This window comes from Gastrolobium bilobum, unplaced genomic scaffold, assembly GCF_033153095.1.
Source record: "Gastrolobium bilobum isolate Gb01-03AN ecotype WA unplaced genomic scaffold, APGP_CSIRO_Gbil_v1 utg8085, whole genome shotgun sequence".
Classification (NCBI taxonomy): domain Eukaryota; kingdom Viridiplantae; phylum Streptophyta; class Magnoliopsida; order Fabales; family Fabaceae; genus Gastrolobium; species Gastrolobium bilobum.
Genome location: NW_026899665.1, coordinates 227110 through 244452, shown reverse-complemented (window position 1 = coordinate 244452; position 17343 = coordinate 227110). Strand labels below are relative to the sequence as shown.

Here is a 17343-nt window from a genome sequence, read left to right as displayed (position 1 = left end):
TTCTCCCTGCATCTTCTCCATTTCTCACTTTCAATTTATCTGTTACCCCAATCAAATCATATATTCTTTTCCAATCAGTTTTTGCATGCAAAAATCTCATTGATGATGTTGCATGCATACATATATACTATATATATATATATATTATATATATATATAGCTGGTGCCTTGGTAAAAGTCAGGTAATTAATGCAATATGACACATAAAAAAGAAGCCTCAATATATTGGGCTTGCATATAATAAAGAGGAAGATAGCGTTGCAGTGATCAAGGAAAGGAAAGAAAAGATGGAAGATATAAAAAACACAACATTAGAGGAGATAGTGTGTTATGAACCATCTATGATAACAACAGATGGGATATGGTCAGGACAAAACCCTTTGAACTATGCTCTTCCTCTCTTCCTCTTGCAAGTAGTTTTAGTTGTGACTGCCACCCGCATATGCGAATTCATACTCAAGCCCATTCGCCAGCCACGCGTCATTTCTGAAATCTTGGTTAGTTTCTCTACCACACCACAAAGATTTTCCATTGCATGGCATGGCATGGCAATATATAGCATGCATGATTTCATGATATATATAGCTAGCATTATATATATGTTATTTATATGGTTACCATGCATGCGCATGCGCATGCATTGATTGAATTGATACAGGGAGGAGTAATATTGGGTCCTTCGGTGCTTGGGAGAAGCAAAACATTTGCTGATGCAGTGTTTCCTCTAAGAAGTGTGATGGTGATTGAAACAATGGCAAACGTTGGTCTCATTTATTTTCTCTTCTTGTTGGGAGTGGGGATGGATGCATCTGCATTACGAAGGATTGGTAAAAAATCAGTGACCATAGCAGTTGCTGGTATGATCTTGCCTTTTAGCATTGGAGCAATCTTCTCCTTCTTTCTGATTGGAGATCATAAAGGAGGAACTACCAAAGGCTCTTACATCATACTCCTTGGTGTTGTTCTCTCTGTCACAGCACTTCCTGTCCTTGCTAGGATCCTAGTAGAGCTCAAACTCATCAACACAGAGATGGGAAGAGTTGCTCTTTCATCTGCACTCGTTACTGATGTGTGTTCTTGGGCGCTCTTGGCTGTATCCATAGCCTTGGCCGCAAATGAAAAACCTTCCTTGGCTTCCCTAATGGTTTTGTTGTCAAGCGCATTGTTTGTGGCCGTTTATGCTTTTGCAGTGCGACCTGCACTCATGTGGATCGTAAGGAATACCCCGGAAGGTCAATCATTCAGTGATTTCTATATATGTCTGATATTAGCAGGTGTCATGATCTCAGGTTTCATCACAGATTCTTTTGGAACCCATTCTGTTTTTGGAGCTTTTGTGTTTGGTTTGACAATCCCAAATGGACCACTCGGTCTTGCTCTTGTTGAAAAGCTCGAGGACTTCATTTCGGGACTTTTGCTCCCTCTCTTTTTCGCCATCAGTGGACTAAAGACTAATTTAGGTCTCATCAACAGGTTATTCACTTGGGCAATTTTAATCATTCTTGTTGTTCTGGCTTGCATTGGCAAAATCGTTGGAACTGTAATCGTTGCTCTCTCCTATCAAATGTCACTTAGTGAAGGAGCAGCACTTGGCTTGCTCATGAACACAAAAGGCCTTGTTGAAATTGTCGTGCTTAATGTTGGTAGGGACCAGAAGGTACTATATATATATATATATATATATATAGCCAACTATATTATATAGTACATACATGTGCCTAATGCCTTAGTTCCTCTCCGTGACGTGAGTCATCCATCCATACTCATGATGATCAATCACAATTGCTTGCAGGTTTTGGACGAGGAATCATTTGCAACCATGGTGATTATAACTGTTCTAATGACAGGAATAATTGTACCTGGCATATCAGCTTTATACAAACCATCAAGGGGGTTCATATCTTACAAAAGAAGAACCATTCAGATGTCAAAACGAGATGCAGAGTTCAGAGTCCTTGTGTGTGTCCATACCCCTCGGAATGTATCAACAATAATCAACCTCATTGAAGCCTCTAATCCAACAAAGAAGTCTCCAATATGCATCTATTTGCTCCATTTGGTCGAACTCACTGGCCGTGCATCTGCATTGCTCATTGTCCACAGCTCTAGGAAACCAGCTGATCCCCCTGCCTTGAATAGGAATCAAGCTCAATCTGAACACATAATCAGTGCCTTCGAAAACTATGAGCAACATGCTGATAATGTCTCAGTCCAGCCATTAACAGCAGTATCCCCTCATTCCACCATGCATGAAGATATTTGCAATTTGGCCGTGGATAAGCGTGTTGCTTTCATCATCATTCCTTTTCATAAACAACAAACAGTTGATGGTGGAATGGAAACTGCAAACTTGGCTATTCGCACTGTCAACCAGAATGTACTAGCGAAAGCACCTTGCTCAGTTGGGATTCTAGTTGATAGAGGCTTAAATGGCTCCAACCGCATAGCTGCAGATCAATTGTCTAATCATGTGGCTGTGTTGTTTTTTGGAGGGCCAGATGATAGAGAAGCATTGAGCTATGGATGGAGGATGTCAGAACATCCAGGGGTAACCCTTACCATAATGCGTTTTGTTCCAGGAAAAGAAGTGACAAGGCCAGTGTTGCAGCCTAGTACTGTCAACCCAGATGAACCGAGGATACTTAATGTGGAAACAGATCAAGATACAGAGAAGCAACTTGATGAGAAGCTTGTAAATATGCTTATGATGGGTCATGAATATGATGACTCAATTGTTTACATTGAAAAGGTGGTTAACAATGGGGAGGAGACAATGGCAGCAATAAGGTCAACGAATGATGTTCATGACCTTTTCATAGTTGGGAGAGGCCAAGGAATGATATCACCACTCACAGCAGGACTCACTGATTGGAGTGAGTGCCCAGAGTTAGGAGCAATTGGTGATTTGTTAGCATCATCAGATTTTGTAGCAACTGGTTCGGTGTTGGTAGTGCAACAATATGTTGGGGCAGGGTCAGAGGAAGATGAGTTGGGAACACCAGACAATTCAGGGATGACAAATGAAGAATATGTCAATCAGATGAGCCATCATTCAACACCTTCAAGGGGACATACTGTGTTCAATACAGATCATTTGTGAGTAAGCTCTTTCTGTGCCTAATAAAACTTAAAAGAAAAGGCCACAACAAACATTTTCAAATCTGCTTCCTTCGTCAATTCCAAGAAATTTCTTTTTTATCTACTTTATCTTTATTATTCATTTTTGTATTAGGTCTTTGGCCTAGTCCTTCTTTTATTTGTACCTTCAACTCTCGTACAAAATGTACATACAAAATATACAATCTCACACATTTAATAGAAGTACTTTTTTTTTTTTGTACATAGTAGTATATTTTTTTGGGAAGGATGCATTTATAATTTTTTTTTATAAATTATCCTAAGTATGACCGGTCATACACTATTGATTGAAGTATGACCGGTTATATACTCTTGATTGAAGTCTGACCGGTCAGACATAGTGTAGTTTGTAAGAATTTGTAAACAAAAAGTTTGTAAATATAATTTTTCTATATTTTTGTAGTCTTGTGTAAGTGAATTTGATAAGATTAGATTCTGATATGGTATTCCTTATTCATTCTCTCTTGAATGAGAGCTTCACTTAAAAGTCGAACAACTAAAGAGTCTAAGAGCAGCCAACTACAAAGATGTATTAATCACAACCTATCACAATACCAACTGCAATATCAGAAGTGTTCCATTTATCATTTGACAACATTTAAGCTGAGCATAAAAGAGAAGAGTAAAATACCTTCAAATTTGAGGTGGGACAGTCAAAGTCATGAATGGAAACGACCCTGTTCAGACTCCAGGATCTGATCTAAGCCTTTTAATGCATAAGTGTAATGCTGAAAATGTAAAATTAAGACAATTAGAGTCGACGCGTACCAGCTAGCTAAATGAAAGTTATGCACAAAAAGTACTCCATATAGAATAACAATTTATACTTAAATTCATCATTAGTTAATTAACCTTAATCAATTAAGAAATATAATTAATTAGCCTAACAAAAACTTCATTTAAGTATCCACAATGACCTTCAAGAATTCCAAATGAAATTCACAATAAACTGATGGAAATTTACTAGGTTGGCCTTAAATTAAAGATTTAGAATTCGATTCTTGTCATTCTTATTATTTTAATAATGTCCTGCACAACTGACAATAGTGTCACGCATTTGAAAGGATTTTGGAACGGAAATTTTCTTTAATTTTATATTTATTTCTCTTTTAATGATTTTTTTTTATAAATTTTAATACAGGCTTACTTATTTAATATTATAAAGAAGCATTTTAACTCAAAAGCTTAAGATAGCAAGTGATGAGTTTAATTTCAATAGTTTTATATTATATCTCTCTAACACACGCTAATGCAATAGTAATTGGAGCTTGAAGGTGGATATTTGACAGACAAATTTTTTTGATTCTATCTTGTGCTAACCTAATTCCCCTAGAAAGTGAGTTGCGAAAATAACTCGTGATCCCGTGGTCAATTTATCTTTGATGATCGCTTCACTTTCAATTGGTTCTTTACATAGTACCAGAGCCAAGTGACCACGGCGTCACGGATTTGAACATTACCCCCCTCATTTTCTAGTGTAATTAAGTCAATACAACATAGACCAAAAAAAAAAAAACTTGTGCAATTTTCAAGCATCAAGCTAAAAGAATCTTGTGCAAAGAGAATGTGTTAAAGAGATATAATATAAAAATGTTGAAAGTCCATTATTTATCAACTTAAGTTTTTGAGTTAAAATAATTCTTCATAAATATTTATTAATAAAAAATAAACATTAAAGTCTTACATGATTTTATTTTATAAAAATCTCACTACGGACAACGGTCATCTATTCCCCTAAGAAACGCAGCTTCTGCTGAATGAGATTGAGAACAACACTGACGGGGTCTGTTTCCATATATTAATGAGGTGGTCCATATCACTTCACCAGCTTGGAAATTTCTGACTTTAAGTTGAGGCCACCCGAAACGTCTGCATGCTTGATAAAACACGAGCCTATGTTGCAGGCCCAGCATTGGGAACATGCAATGGTTGAATTTCTTGTAAACCAAAATATAGCATATTCGACCAAGCGATGAAAGTTGACTTTATGACTATTGTAGTTTTTATTTAATAATTAATTATTAAATTGACCTTGATTTGAAACTATTTCAAAAATTTAACCTTTCTAGAAAATATAACACTAATCTACCCCTGTTTGACCATTAATCATCAAGCCTATCCGGGTATCCCTCCTTATCCGGATATATTTTGAAAATTTTACCATATCCGGATAGGGAGGGATAGGGGTGTAAATAGGCCAAGGCAGGCAAGACTTTGGCCTTCAGAGCCTAAGCCTACATAATAAAATGGTCAGCCTATCTGGCCTATGAGCCTATCAAAGGCCAGGTTTAAAGGCTAAGCCTGCCCTGTTATTTAAAAAGAAAAAGCCTACATGGCCTATGAGGCCTTTTAGGCCTACCATATTGCAAATTAAATAAAAAATAAAATAAAATATCTCATTCATTAAACAATATTTCCAGCATGGGTCCAAATTATAAAAATTCTACAACAGGTTTTTTTAACAAGAATACAGATTATAAAAATTCATGACAACAAAGATTGAATTTTTGTTGGAACATCACAATCTTCAAGTGAGCCTTGTTATCTTCCTCCTACTTTGATATACTTCCTCACTTTTTTAATCTGTGAAACATCATTGTCCTGCAAAATAAAGTTACCAGAGTGAGCCACTTAATATCATTATCTAATATCAATATCTTTTCGAACAAGTATGAGCCACTTAAATGAAGTTACACAAAATACAAATGATAAAGAGAAGAGTCATACAAGGCAGATAGGTGATTAGTGATAAAAAAAACGACACCTAATTGGAAGTCTAAAATGCTCAATACATTATACCATATTTCCTAAGGAGGTTTCAAGCAATAATATTCTGAAAGCTACTAAAACCCTTTATCTTATAGCACCAACTCTAAGTAGCTTAATTATAGACCTTTTCAGCCAAGCTAGCATTTTAATAACATTATTTACCCACTCTAAGTAGCAGTTTAATCTGTTAGTATGATTCCTTTAGTTTAATCCCCAACATATAGAAGCTAACGCACACCAGCTAGTTGAAGATTCCTTTAGTTTCTTTTTTTGGAAAAAATGATTTATAAGAAATTAACACAGTTCTACTATTTGAAACCGAAATGATAGGTGAAATACGAGATATTTATAATTTTGTAATACTAAAGAGATTGTAGGACCGATATAATGGAGGATTTGTCACATTTACGCGAGACCACTGCAAGTGGTGATACTGATAATGCATCTAATTTTGAAAAAGAGAAAGTGGTGGAGAACGAAACTAAAGGGGGTTTTGGTCCTAAGAAGCAAATAGAGCTTCCATATCATGTCATAGAAATCAGAAATCAGAACTACATGTTACGTTGTTCCAACAGGGCAAAAATAAAAAGCATGCATGTTGATGAAACAGATGAAAGTGGTCTATGGTATTTCAAAATTCACATCCAAAAAACAAGAAATTAGATCAAGCAGGGATGGAAGATCTATGACAGATGAAAGTGATAATGACATGGATGAAACAGGAACCCATCAAAGAGCTTAGAAGAATTCCAGATCTAACACACGCAAGCAAAGGTTGATGATTTGATGATAAAGCTTCAGCATGACTACTCAGAGACTAATCTTACTGAAGCAGATCTAGCACCAAGTGAAGAACCATGACCGTAGTAAAGAAAACACATTGGGATATCACAGCAAAGAAAAAAAAGAGAGTACCTTGATAGATGAGTGACCGGCAGTGAGAGTAGATGAGTGACCGTCGACGGCGGCGGCGGCGAGAATAGATTAGTGACCGGCGGTGGTGACTGGTGAGGGACTTCAACTGAGGCGAGAAAGAAATTGGAATGTGAGACTTGTGAGACTGAGAGTAGGAGCGGCGCACACCAACAGAAAAGAAATTAGGTTTAGACGTTTAATAATTTGTAGAATAGAAATTATATTATACAATAAATATTTTTTTATTTAAAAATTGAAGCAGGCCAGCCTACAGGCCAAAAGGCCGGGCTTTTTTTATTTGGCCTACGGCCTTGTTTTTAAATAGGCTTACTTCCTTCACCTATTCTAAGTACTGTGAAGGCTGGGCCGGGCCAGGCTTTTCATAGGCCAGGCTGTAGGCCCCTGTAGGCCGGCCTGACCCATTTACACCCCTAGGGAGGGAGATACCCGGATATTTTTCATAAATTTGGAAAAACACTTGAATTATTTACTCGGGTAGGGAGAGGACTACCCGGGTAAACAATTCGGCCAGATAAGAAATGCACGATTTCTACTCTTCTTTCTCCCTAAATTCAAACCCAAGTATTTTTTTTCTCTCACACAAAGCACCTACCTCAACATGTCTTTCAGTTTCAGTGACCTTTCCAATAACAACAATAACATGTCCTTTGATGATAGATGGGGAACTTCGCAACGTAAAAATGATGATCATTTTGGACTTGAAGTTCAACCTTCTTCAACTTACCCTTCTTATTCTGATTTTCCTCCTGGTTTTAGCCCAACTGAGTTATTCAATTCACCTTTGTTTCTTTCATCTCCAAATGTAAGTCATACTCTCACTTACAATTGTTTATATTTTTATGTTTTTGTCTTTTTGTAACACTCCTATGTCATGTTTTGGGTCATCACTAATTGTGGGGTTTTCTTGGTTTAGGTTCCTGCATCTTACACAACTGATCCTTCTTCTGGCCAGTACTTCAACCGAAGAAACAAGAAACAGTTCAACTGAAGACCAACAATGTAACATGGAGGAAGAGAGAAATTACCCTGACCTCTCTTTCCAAATCGAAATAAAGCATGTGCCTCTCTTTCAATCTTCCACAAGCATGTTTTAATCTTCCACAATCAATCCCGTAGGAAATAAAGAAGGAAATTTACCCGGGTAGCCCCCTCCCTACCCGGGTACGGTAAATTTTTTAAAATATACCCGGGTAGGCTTGATGGTCAACGGTCAAACAGAGACATATTGGTGTTATGTTTTCTGGAGAGGTTAAATTTTTGAAATAATTTCAAATCAAGGTCAATTTGATAATTAATTATTAAATAAAGGCTACAGTGGTCAAAAGGACGATGAAAGTTCATAGGAAATTGAGCACATGACTATGAAAATATATGTTTGATTTTTTTAATATTATTTAAGGGAGAAGTTTAAAATCTAAATTTCGAAACTTAACTCGAATCAAACTAGTCGAGTTTTTTTTTTTTTTGATATAATCGGCTACCTCTCATTGGACCGAGCTTTGTTATCGGAGGAAGGATGAGACTAATCTCTCCTTCGAAGAGAGAGACGCATCCTCTGACCTCTAAAGATTTTCCAAGAATTTACTTTGTGACAAATATTTAAGGGGTTTTAGTTTGTCCTTTAACATGACATGGTAAAATTTCCTACACACAATATTTTGTGGGGTCTGCATTTTTTGAAGCAAAAAAAAAAAACGAAATCACGGAAAACGAATCTTAGTAACATGACACAATCACTTTTCCTACAATATAACTTTTATAAAACTCAATATTTAAATCTCTAACCCAAACAAACCCTAACTGAGCTACCCTTGGGTTTAAACAAATAAAGTTTAATAAGTGATGAGTGTATGTATTTTTATTTTTATTTTTGGGTAATTTACAAAGAAATTTCGTCATTCAGATACGACGATTGTTGTTGTCACGATGGTCAGTTGTTTAATTTGACCGTCCAATTTAATTTATCTATCCAATTTGACCTTTGTAAATCTAGAAGACTAGAACTCCTATGTGGAAAATACATGTATAATGAGAGGTTGTCTATTTAAACTCTAATTATCATTACTAGATATCATTCAAAGAGAAAGAGATCCAATATCTGAAGTTTCTGTTTGTATATTATATGGATGATCCGATCCACAGGGACCCGAATCCATTAGTATGGAACATTTTCGTTTCCAAGTGAAATCCCCATTTGTCAAGTTGTCATTCAAGTCTCGCCGCTTGACCCTCAAACAAGACAAAAGTATATGGCATTGTTTGATTTCAGTTCTTAAAAATAGTTTTTTTAATTTTTAGAATAAAAAATTTATTTGGTAATATTTAGTGTTTTCAAAATCGGTTCGAACTGGGCGGGTCGACCTGGATCTCAGTGACCCGATGTATTCCGTGGTTCGAGCGGCTCTTTGGATCGTTACACAATCGATTCGGTTTGGACTGGTTGATTCGGCTTGATCTCGGTGACCTAGCGAGTTAAATGAAATCCAGTTTGGACCGGTCTAATGCTTTTTTTTTTTATAAAAAAAAGAGTTATTTAAAAAATGGATTGGTATAAGTTGAAGCTTCATGTTTTAATTTTCAAGATGGCTTCTTTTGTCAATTATTTGGGCACTTAATCCCTATTTCGACATCATGATAATGATAATGTCAACCACCGTCCATTGGACAAGAAGCTGAGAATTCACTTAGATACAAACCTTAGAAATTAATAAACAATGGTGGCATGTGAATACTATCTTGGACCTAAACGTAGACAGCTTAGTTGGGTTAGAAATTTTGGAGAGAGCATGTGAATCATATATGAATTGAATAAGTTATTGCTATTGTGTATTTTAAATTTCATTGAAAAGAGAAAAAGAAAGTTCTTTTTTTTATACATAGAGAAAAAGGAAGTTGACTGTGAGCAGGTATTTAGTACATTGGAATTAGGGGTGTAAATGGGCTAGGCCGGCCTAGCCTATTACAAATAGTAAAATAGAACAGGCCTAGGCTTTTAAAAAAATCTATTTAAAATTTTTTCTTGTACATGTCGGGCCGATAAGCCTACAGGCTGGCCTATATCATATATTTATTTTAAATAAAATAAATAAAATTATTATTTTAATAATTTTGAATAATAAAGTAATATTATTTTAGTTATTCTTTTAATTGTTGAATATTTAATAGGCTTAAACAGGCTAACAGGCCGAGGTCAAGGCTTTTATTTTTTAAAAATAGGTCAGGCCAGACTTGTAATTTGGGGCCTACACAGGCTAACAGGCTAAGCCAACCCAATGTTTTTTACACATGCCTGACCTATTTAAGCTGAAGCCTAGCCTAGCCTAACCGATTTACACCCCTAATTGAAATTATCATGCTGGTCTTTAAGAATATCAAATGCTTGACTTCAATATCACAATGTAAGTTTGTTCACCATCTTGTGTACTATCTAATCCATCGGGTTATGACAAATGAAGTTGTAAATATAATTAACAAGAAGAATTATGCAAATATTTTAGATTGATTATCTATTATTATTAAGATAGATATATTTCCTATCTGTTTCCTTAGATTTAGCTTTATTTTAGGTAAATAATTACTGATATATGTATATATAATGCAAATAAATTCTATATGTTGCTCACCAGAAATAATATTCAAAATATCTACCAAGTTCTTAAGTAGGTCTGAGGTGGAAAGATTGCAGACATATAAAACATATATAGGGGTATCCCTCACCAAAAAAAAAAAAACATAGAGGTATCTTGCTGGTTTTAAAAATAATAATCCTATTATTGATAGTTTTCTTCTCTGAATTTTTAATATAAGTAATATATTTATATTTTTTTAATATGTGAATAGTATATCCGGTTGAACCAGTGACCCAGTACTCTGACTGAGTCGATGAACGATCCGAGTTTTAAAACACTGGTAATACTTATTTTGTAAAAATGCTTCTGAAAATTATAATTATTTTTTAGTTTTCAGAATTAAATCCAGAGAACATGTCTGTGTTATTTTTATTTTGTGTTTAGACTTTTATTTTATTTTTTTAAAAATCAGAAAATACTTATTTCATTAATTATTCTACAAAATAATTTTGAGGACAAAAAAAATAGAACACAATCAAATAGACCCTATATTGATACTGAAAATGTGCACCAAGAACTAAAATCGAATGGTGGATGTGTAGTCTGTCTTCATATATATATATATATATATATATATATATATATATATATATATATATATATATATATATATATATATTTAACGTCCTATACTTATTTTTTAATAATTTATCGTCCTTGTGATATTTTTTATCCAAGTTCATTTTTATTGTCGTTAAATATTATGTTAATTTGTCCATTTTGTCTTAGTTAACATGCAAAAAACATGAACAAGATAAATGATTAAAAAATGTACAAGGGGATAATAATAAAATATTAAAACATAGGGAAATCATTATCTCCTTCTACATGAGATAAGAACTTTTTCCTACACAAATTCGTTTTCCGTGCCAATTAATTTTTCTTTTCTTTTTTAATTTAAAATGTGGGACCCACATTTAACTTATCTCTACTTTTTCTCTCTCCTACTATCCTACAACATAAGAAAATATGCACCCTAAAACATAAGGGGAATTTTTGGACTTTTTCCTTATAAAAATGAAAAAGATAAAATAAAAAACTTAAAGTTAGGAACAATATGAAACCAAACAAGCCAATGAGGTATATGATCAATACAAAAAAAAGAGTCTTATGCTCAATATCCACTATAATTTGTAGCCCAAGAAAAAAGTATGAATGTTTCGCTGTGAAAAAAACATATAGAATTGAGATAATTATCGTTATATATATTTTTGGACACTATTGCGATTTACTTAATTTAGGATTAAATAGTATAAAATTCTTAATTCTTTTTGTAAAATATAGTCAAATTTGTCATTGGTGCTTTATTTCTATTATTTTAATCTTCTATCTTTTTCAAACATTATTTTAAATTTATTAAAGAATAAATACATAGAATTAAAATAAAATGAAAAATTAAACTACTAGGATAATAATATTTTTTTCTTTAGCAGCAATCTATATCTATAACAATGATGCATTCAAATACATCAATACCCTTTTTTTACAATGTTTATGTACCTTATTAGCTTATTCAGTTCCATATTGTTACTCACATCATTTTTAAAAAAATATTATTGCAAAGGAAAAAACTCCCTATATGATTTAATATTTTCTCACTTACCCCATTAATTACTTCTCTTTTTTAATCATTTATCTCCACTATATTTTTTTCACTGTTCACAGGGGCAACATAAACAGGTTAGCCCAATATTTCACCGCGTTAAGGGTGGACTTGGATAGAAAAAATCACTAGAAAATAACTGATCAAAAAAATAGGGAGTTAAATTATTTTAGAATAAATCATAAGGATTTTTAAACTTTTCACTTGATTTTATACTAATGTGATTGGATCCTTTCATGTGTTATTTAATATGACCATGTTATATGAGAGAATCATAATCAATCAAAAGTGAATGAACAGTGATAAGGGAAGGAAGAAAAAATATATTAAGATATGTAGTTACAAAATCAACTCATTGATTCACCCTTATATGATTTAGATTATCTCAAATGACAAGATCATTAGTGGTGGAACCACATTGGGTGGAGGGGGTACCTTGACACTAGCTTATATTTGAAAATTAGCCACGTTTTAAACGTGGCTAAATAACCTTCCATGTTTTAGTGTTTAACCCCAATTAAATTCTCTTTGACCCTGGGTTAGGAGGTTGGCTCCGTCACTGATGATCGTATTAAATAATATATGAGAGGATCGATTTGCATTCCAATAACAGAGAAAACTCCGCTTAACTAAAGACATTGAAATTTCGTTGAATAGGTTTGCAATTTTTTTTTTTCCTTATCATATATTGATAAAACGCAATGTCAACATGTGTCATTTTTATTCAACAACAACATACATATATGCATGGGGATCAGCTTAAATTAATGCAAGTTTAAAACTTTTTATTCTATACTTATCTTAAATAAATTAAAATTTTATATATGGATGTGCATAACAACCATTCTATTTCCTGGTACTGTTTCTGAAAAGAAATAATTTCTTTCTATTTTTGTGTCTTAGAACAGTTTCTGAGAAAAAAAATATGGTTGATAACATGTTCTATTTTTATTCTGAGAATGAAAATTGTGTTTGATAACATAGCATATAATAAAATAAAAAATCATTTCTATTAAGCATAAAATTTTTCCGAATTATCACTTTCCTTTTTATATGATGTGGTGGTGGTGGTGGTTATGGCATGGTGGTGGTGGTGACGGGCGACAGTGGCGTGATGGTGGTGATAGTGACATAGTGGTGGGGGTGGAGGTGTCGATAGTGGCTGTTGCAATGGTAGTGGTAATAGTGGCGACGGTGGTGGCAGTGACATGATAATGGTAATGGTGGTGGTGATGACGACAGTGACTGTGATGATGGTAGTAGTAATGGTGACGATAGTGGTGGCATGACGGTGGTGGTGGTGATGGTGATGGCGAGTGGCTACGCCGATAGTGATTGTAATGGTTGTGGTGGTGGCGTGGTGATGGTAGTAGTAGTCGTCGTGTCAGAATAATGGTGGTGGTGGAGAGAGATTAATAGAGTCAAGTATTTCTCATTTTATGTCTGGGAATAAAAAAATATAATTTTTTTTGTTCCTCAGTACATAAATTGAACCCATTTATTTCGGGAATAAATAAATAAACTAATTTTGTCAAACACTATTTACCCGAAAAAAAATTAAAAAAAAAAAATGATTATAGAAAGATTGTTATTCATACCCATAGAGAGAGAAACTGACTTGTTCGATAAACCAAGATAATGAAATCCTTGTTTGCACTATCTGAGCAGTATCCGGGGTTTGCGACTTTGTATGCTTTTTTATTGACTAGCATCATAAAATTAAAGCCATCATCAAAATTGCCCTTAGGCCTTACCTGGATAGTGGAGAGAATGGTAGACAAAATAGTGTTCAAAGGCCAAACATTCTTTATAATATAATCTTTAGCCTAAAGCTTTATTGATGGCCTTCTTTTTGACAAGTTGTCGTTTTTCTTAGAATTTTGTTATATATCTTTTTAAAACTCTCCTAATACATCTTTAAAAATTACTAAAAAACAGTACGTTTTTACTAATTAAGAGACTATTACAAAAATTAACTAAAGGATTTAGTTTTTTTTTCTTATTCTGATTTCTCATTTTGTTGCCAAACTTACCTAATCAGGGGAACATGAATTAATGAAGTTGGTTTTCTTGCCCTATTCACGGGACAGAGATGTGGATTATAAATTGGTGGCTGGAAAAGGGGATTAAAAGGACATAGTATTTTACTTTTTAAAATGATAAATGTTTTTTCCATTTTTATAATGGTAGTTTTGTATTTTTTTTATTTCTCTGATTTTTTTTTTTGATATTATCTATCGGTTCATCGATTATTTAGCCTGTCAGATTCAAATCGGATAAGACCACATGAATAGCAAAACTCAGTTTTAACACAACTGCATTCCTAAGGACTCGAATTTAAAATCATTAATTAAGTTGAAACAATTACTTATCAATTGATCTACGGTTGATGGTCATTTCTCTAATTTTGTAGTCTCAGCTTTTGTATTGCCATTAAGAATTAAGATTCGCTAGTTCAAATTATTTAAGATAAGGTAGGAACTCCTTAAATATATGAGTTTAAATTTCCTCTTAGTCAATAGTATAGCTTGGTGGTGATCTTTCCTTATTAGGGTTTATGGGGTAAGAAGTTTTTTTGAGTACCTCTACTTGCTTTCCATTATTCTAAACAAGTTATTGACGTCTAGCAGGGTTGGAATAATTTATCCTTACAATTCATTTTTTACAAAATAAAATAAAATTATAAGCTTAAGTGTATAGTTGTAGTATAACTAAATATTTAAAAAATAAGAAATTTTTAATGTAAATTAAATTAATGCACACATACACTAATATAACTATTATTGTGTTATAAAGTAATGTTAATTTACGGGGGGGTTTTTCATTGAAAAAATTTTAGAGAGCGAAAAATTGTCCTATTTCATGATAAAAAATTGTCAAAAGCTAAAGGTTCTAATAATGCTTAAAGATGTTTAATTAATAAAAATTAAATTTTAAGCTTTTCTGATCTTATCATGAATTAAACAAATTGTGAATATAAATATCCGTGTTGAAAGGGATTTTGGATCATATTTGTAGTGCTGTAAATTATTGAGAAAGGTAACAATTGTGAGAAAGTGTGGCCAGTAAAAAACTTGAAACATGCTAAGCTTTAGGATGAATGTGTGCTAAATTATACAAACCGAGAAATCCATTTAGAGGTTCTGGTTGATGCAAGCACATGGATATAAACCTGTACAAGCACATTGGCACCTTCTAGATTCTAGTCTATAAAGTTGAAAGTTTACTGTTGGGTTTTTGCAAATCCAGCCAAGCAGGCAGAACCACAAATTTGGTGTTTTTCTAGAACTTCAAAACATTTGATATTATTTTTGATTACATTGACTAACAGACACAGCCCTTTCACTTTTTAATAGAAAAAATTATTCTATGCTTATCACTCAAGGAGTTAGGCACAACCTAATTATATCGGGATATAAGGAATAAAGGAAATAAAGATGGTATTTATTTGTTCATAATTGTCAACCTGAAATTAATTTGGCAACAAAGATCTATATATTAACTCTGAAGAGTCCATCAATATGGCACTTACAATTTAGGGAAATTTTCAAAAAAAATCCTCTAAATTTCCTATAGAATTACTTATTCTTTTCTTCAAAATTTTAAATCATTTATTTCCTTATTTAAAGTTTCCTTATCACTTACCTCTCTAACTTAATTTTTCATCAAAAAAATAAAGTTAACGGAGTTAATTTTTTTAAAAAAATACCTTAACTATCCTTAAAATAAAATAGAACAAAATAACGTAGAGGAACCATTGATGTCATGTGCTGCGACTTGCATTGTCTTGTCTTCATCTGAAATAGGAGGAGGAGAAAAATTTGTAAGCATTGTTGTGTTGGATTTCGTAGATCTGGGTCGCCTTGTCTTCTTATGATGCACTATAGCCTTATTCTTTATCACTATAGAGGAAGAGAGAGAACACAAAGCACAACACTACACAACTCCAAAATAGGAGGGTGAGAAAAATTTGTAAGCGTTGTTGTATTGGATTTCGTAGATCTAGGTCATCTTGTCTTCATTTGATGCGTTGTAGCCTTATTCTTTATCACTGTAGATGAAGAGAGAGAACGCAACACACAACACTACATAGCTCCAAAATAAGAGTAGGAGAAAATTTTGTAAGCTTTGTTGTGTTAGATTTTGTAGATCTGAGTGTGTATCTCTATTTGTCTGAAGCTTATGGTTATGTGATTTATGTTATTTGTGTTTATTACGCCCGGCCACTTCAAGAATCAATGACTATCCTACACACTAACACGAGACTTTTCAGCTTGCTTTATCCTCACTCGCACACTTCTTTTTCCCAGGAGGTCACCCATCCCGAATTATTGCAAGTCAAGCACGCTTAACTATGGAGTTCTTTCATTATGTGCTACCGAAAAGTATATGCATCTTGTTAGTATAGGCAATACAACTTAATTCTTATAAGCTATCCCCAACTGTGCAGTTTCATACGGACTTTGAAATCTCTCTCTTTAGGGTATCGATTCGATTCATTCATGTAACCCCCGCTGGAAGCCTGCTAGGAGTCGCTCCTTGTCTATGTCCTTTTGCACCGGCGATCACTCACTGCCCTCGTCAGCTCTCAGGATGTTACATGCCCATCAGCTTCCGCCTGGTTCGTCTTCGAACCACTTCGTACTGGAAGAGAGGTCCTGCTCTGATACCACTTGTTTCGCCCGATCACTTCAAGAATCAATTACTATCCCCAAACAATAGCACGAGACTTTTCAGCGTGCTTTATCTTCACTCACACACTTCTTGAGAAAATTCATAGGAGGTCATCCCTCCTAGAATTATTACAAGTTAAGCACGCTTAACTATGGAGTTCTTCCGTTATGGGCTACTATAATGACCCTAACTGAAAAATCTTAGTTAGAGATTTAATTTAAGGATTTAAATGCCATAATTAGATTGAGTGAGCGATTTCGAGTATTTTGACTGTAATCATGACTATGTTATGAACAGTGCGTTCTGCCGGAGAATTTACAGTTTTGTGAATTAACCGGTAGAGCTTAAATGAGCAAAATAATTTTAGGAACATAATTTGAAAATTCTGACGACAAATATGAGTTCAGAACGAAAAATTGTATAGTCTGGCACTTTCCGTGAAAATCTCGTGAATAGTGTTTCTACCGGGTATTTTGTACTGTTGTTTAAGCAACCGGTAGAGCCCAGAAACAAATAATTGATGAAATAAGAATAAGAAAGTCCAATATATGCCAAGCAAGTCAATATAGGCCCAAGAAAATGATAAGTTTATAA

The 17343-nt window shown here is 33.9% G+C and overlaps 1 protein-coding gene across 1 annotated transcript; it reads left to right on the top strand.

Moving 5' to 3' along the window:
* Positions 1 to 287: 287 nt before the first annotated feature.
* Positions 288 to 3100, top strand: LOC133292435 (cation/H(+) antiporter 15-like). Its single transcript, XM_061490838.1, has 3 exons — positions 288 to 497; positions 659 to 1657; positions 1793 to 3100. Exons 1-3 carry the CDS (start codon positions 288 to 290, stop codon positions 3098 to 3100), a joined length of 2517 nt encoding a protein of 838 aa, XP_061346822.1.
* Positions 3101 to 17343: the final 14243 nt, after the last annotated feature.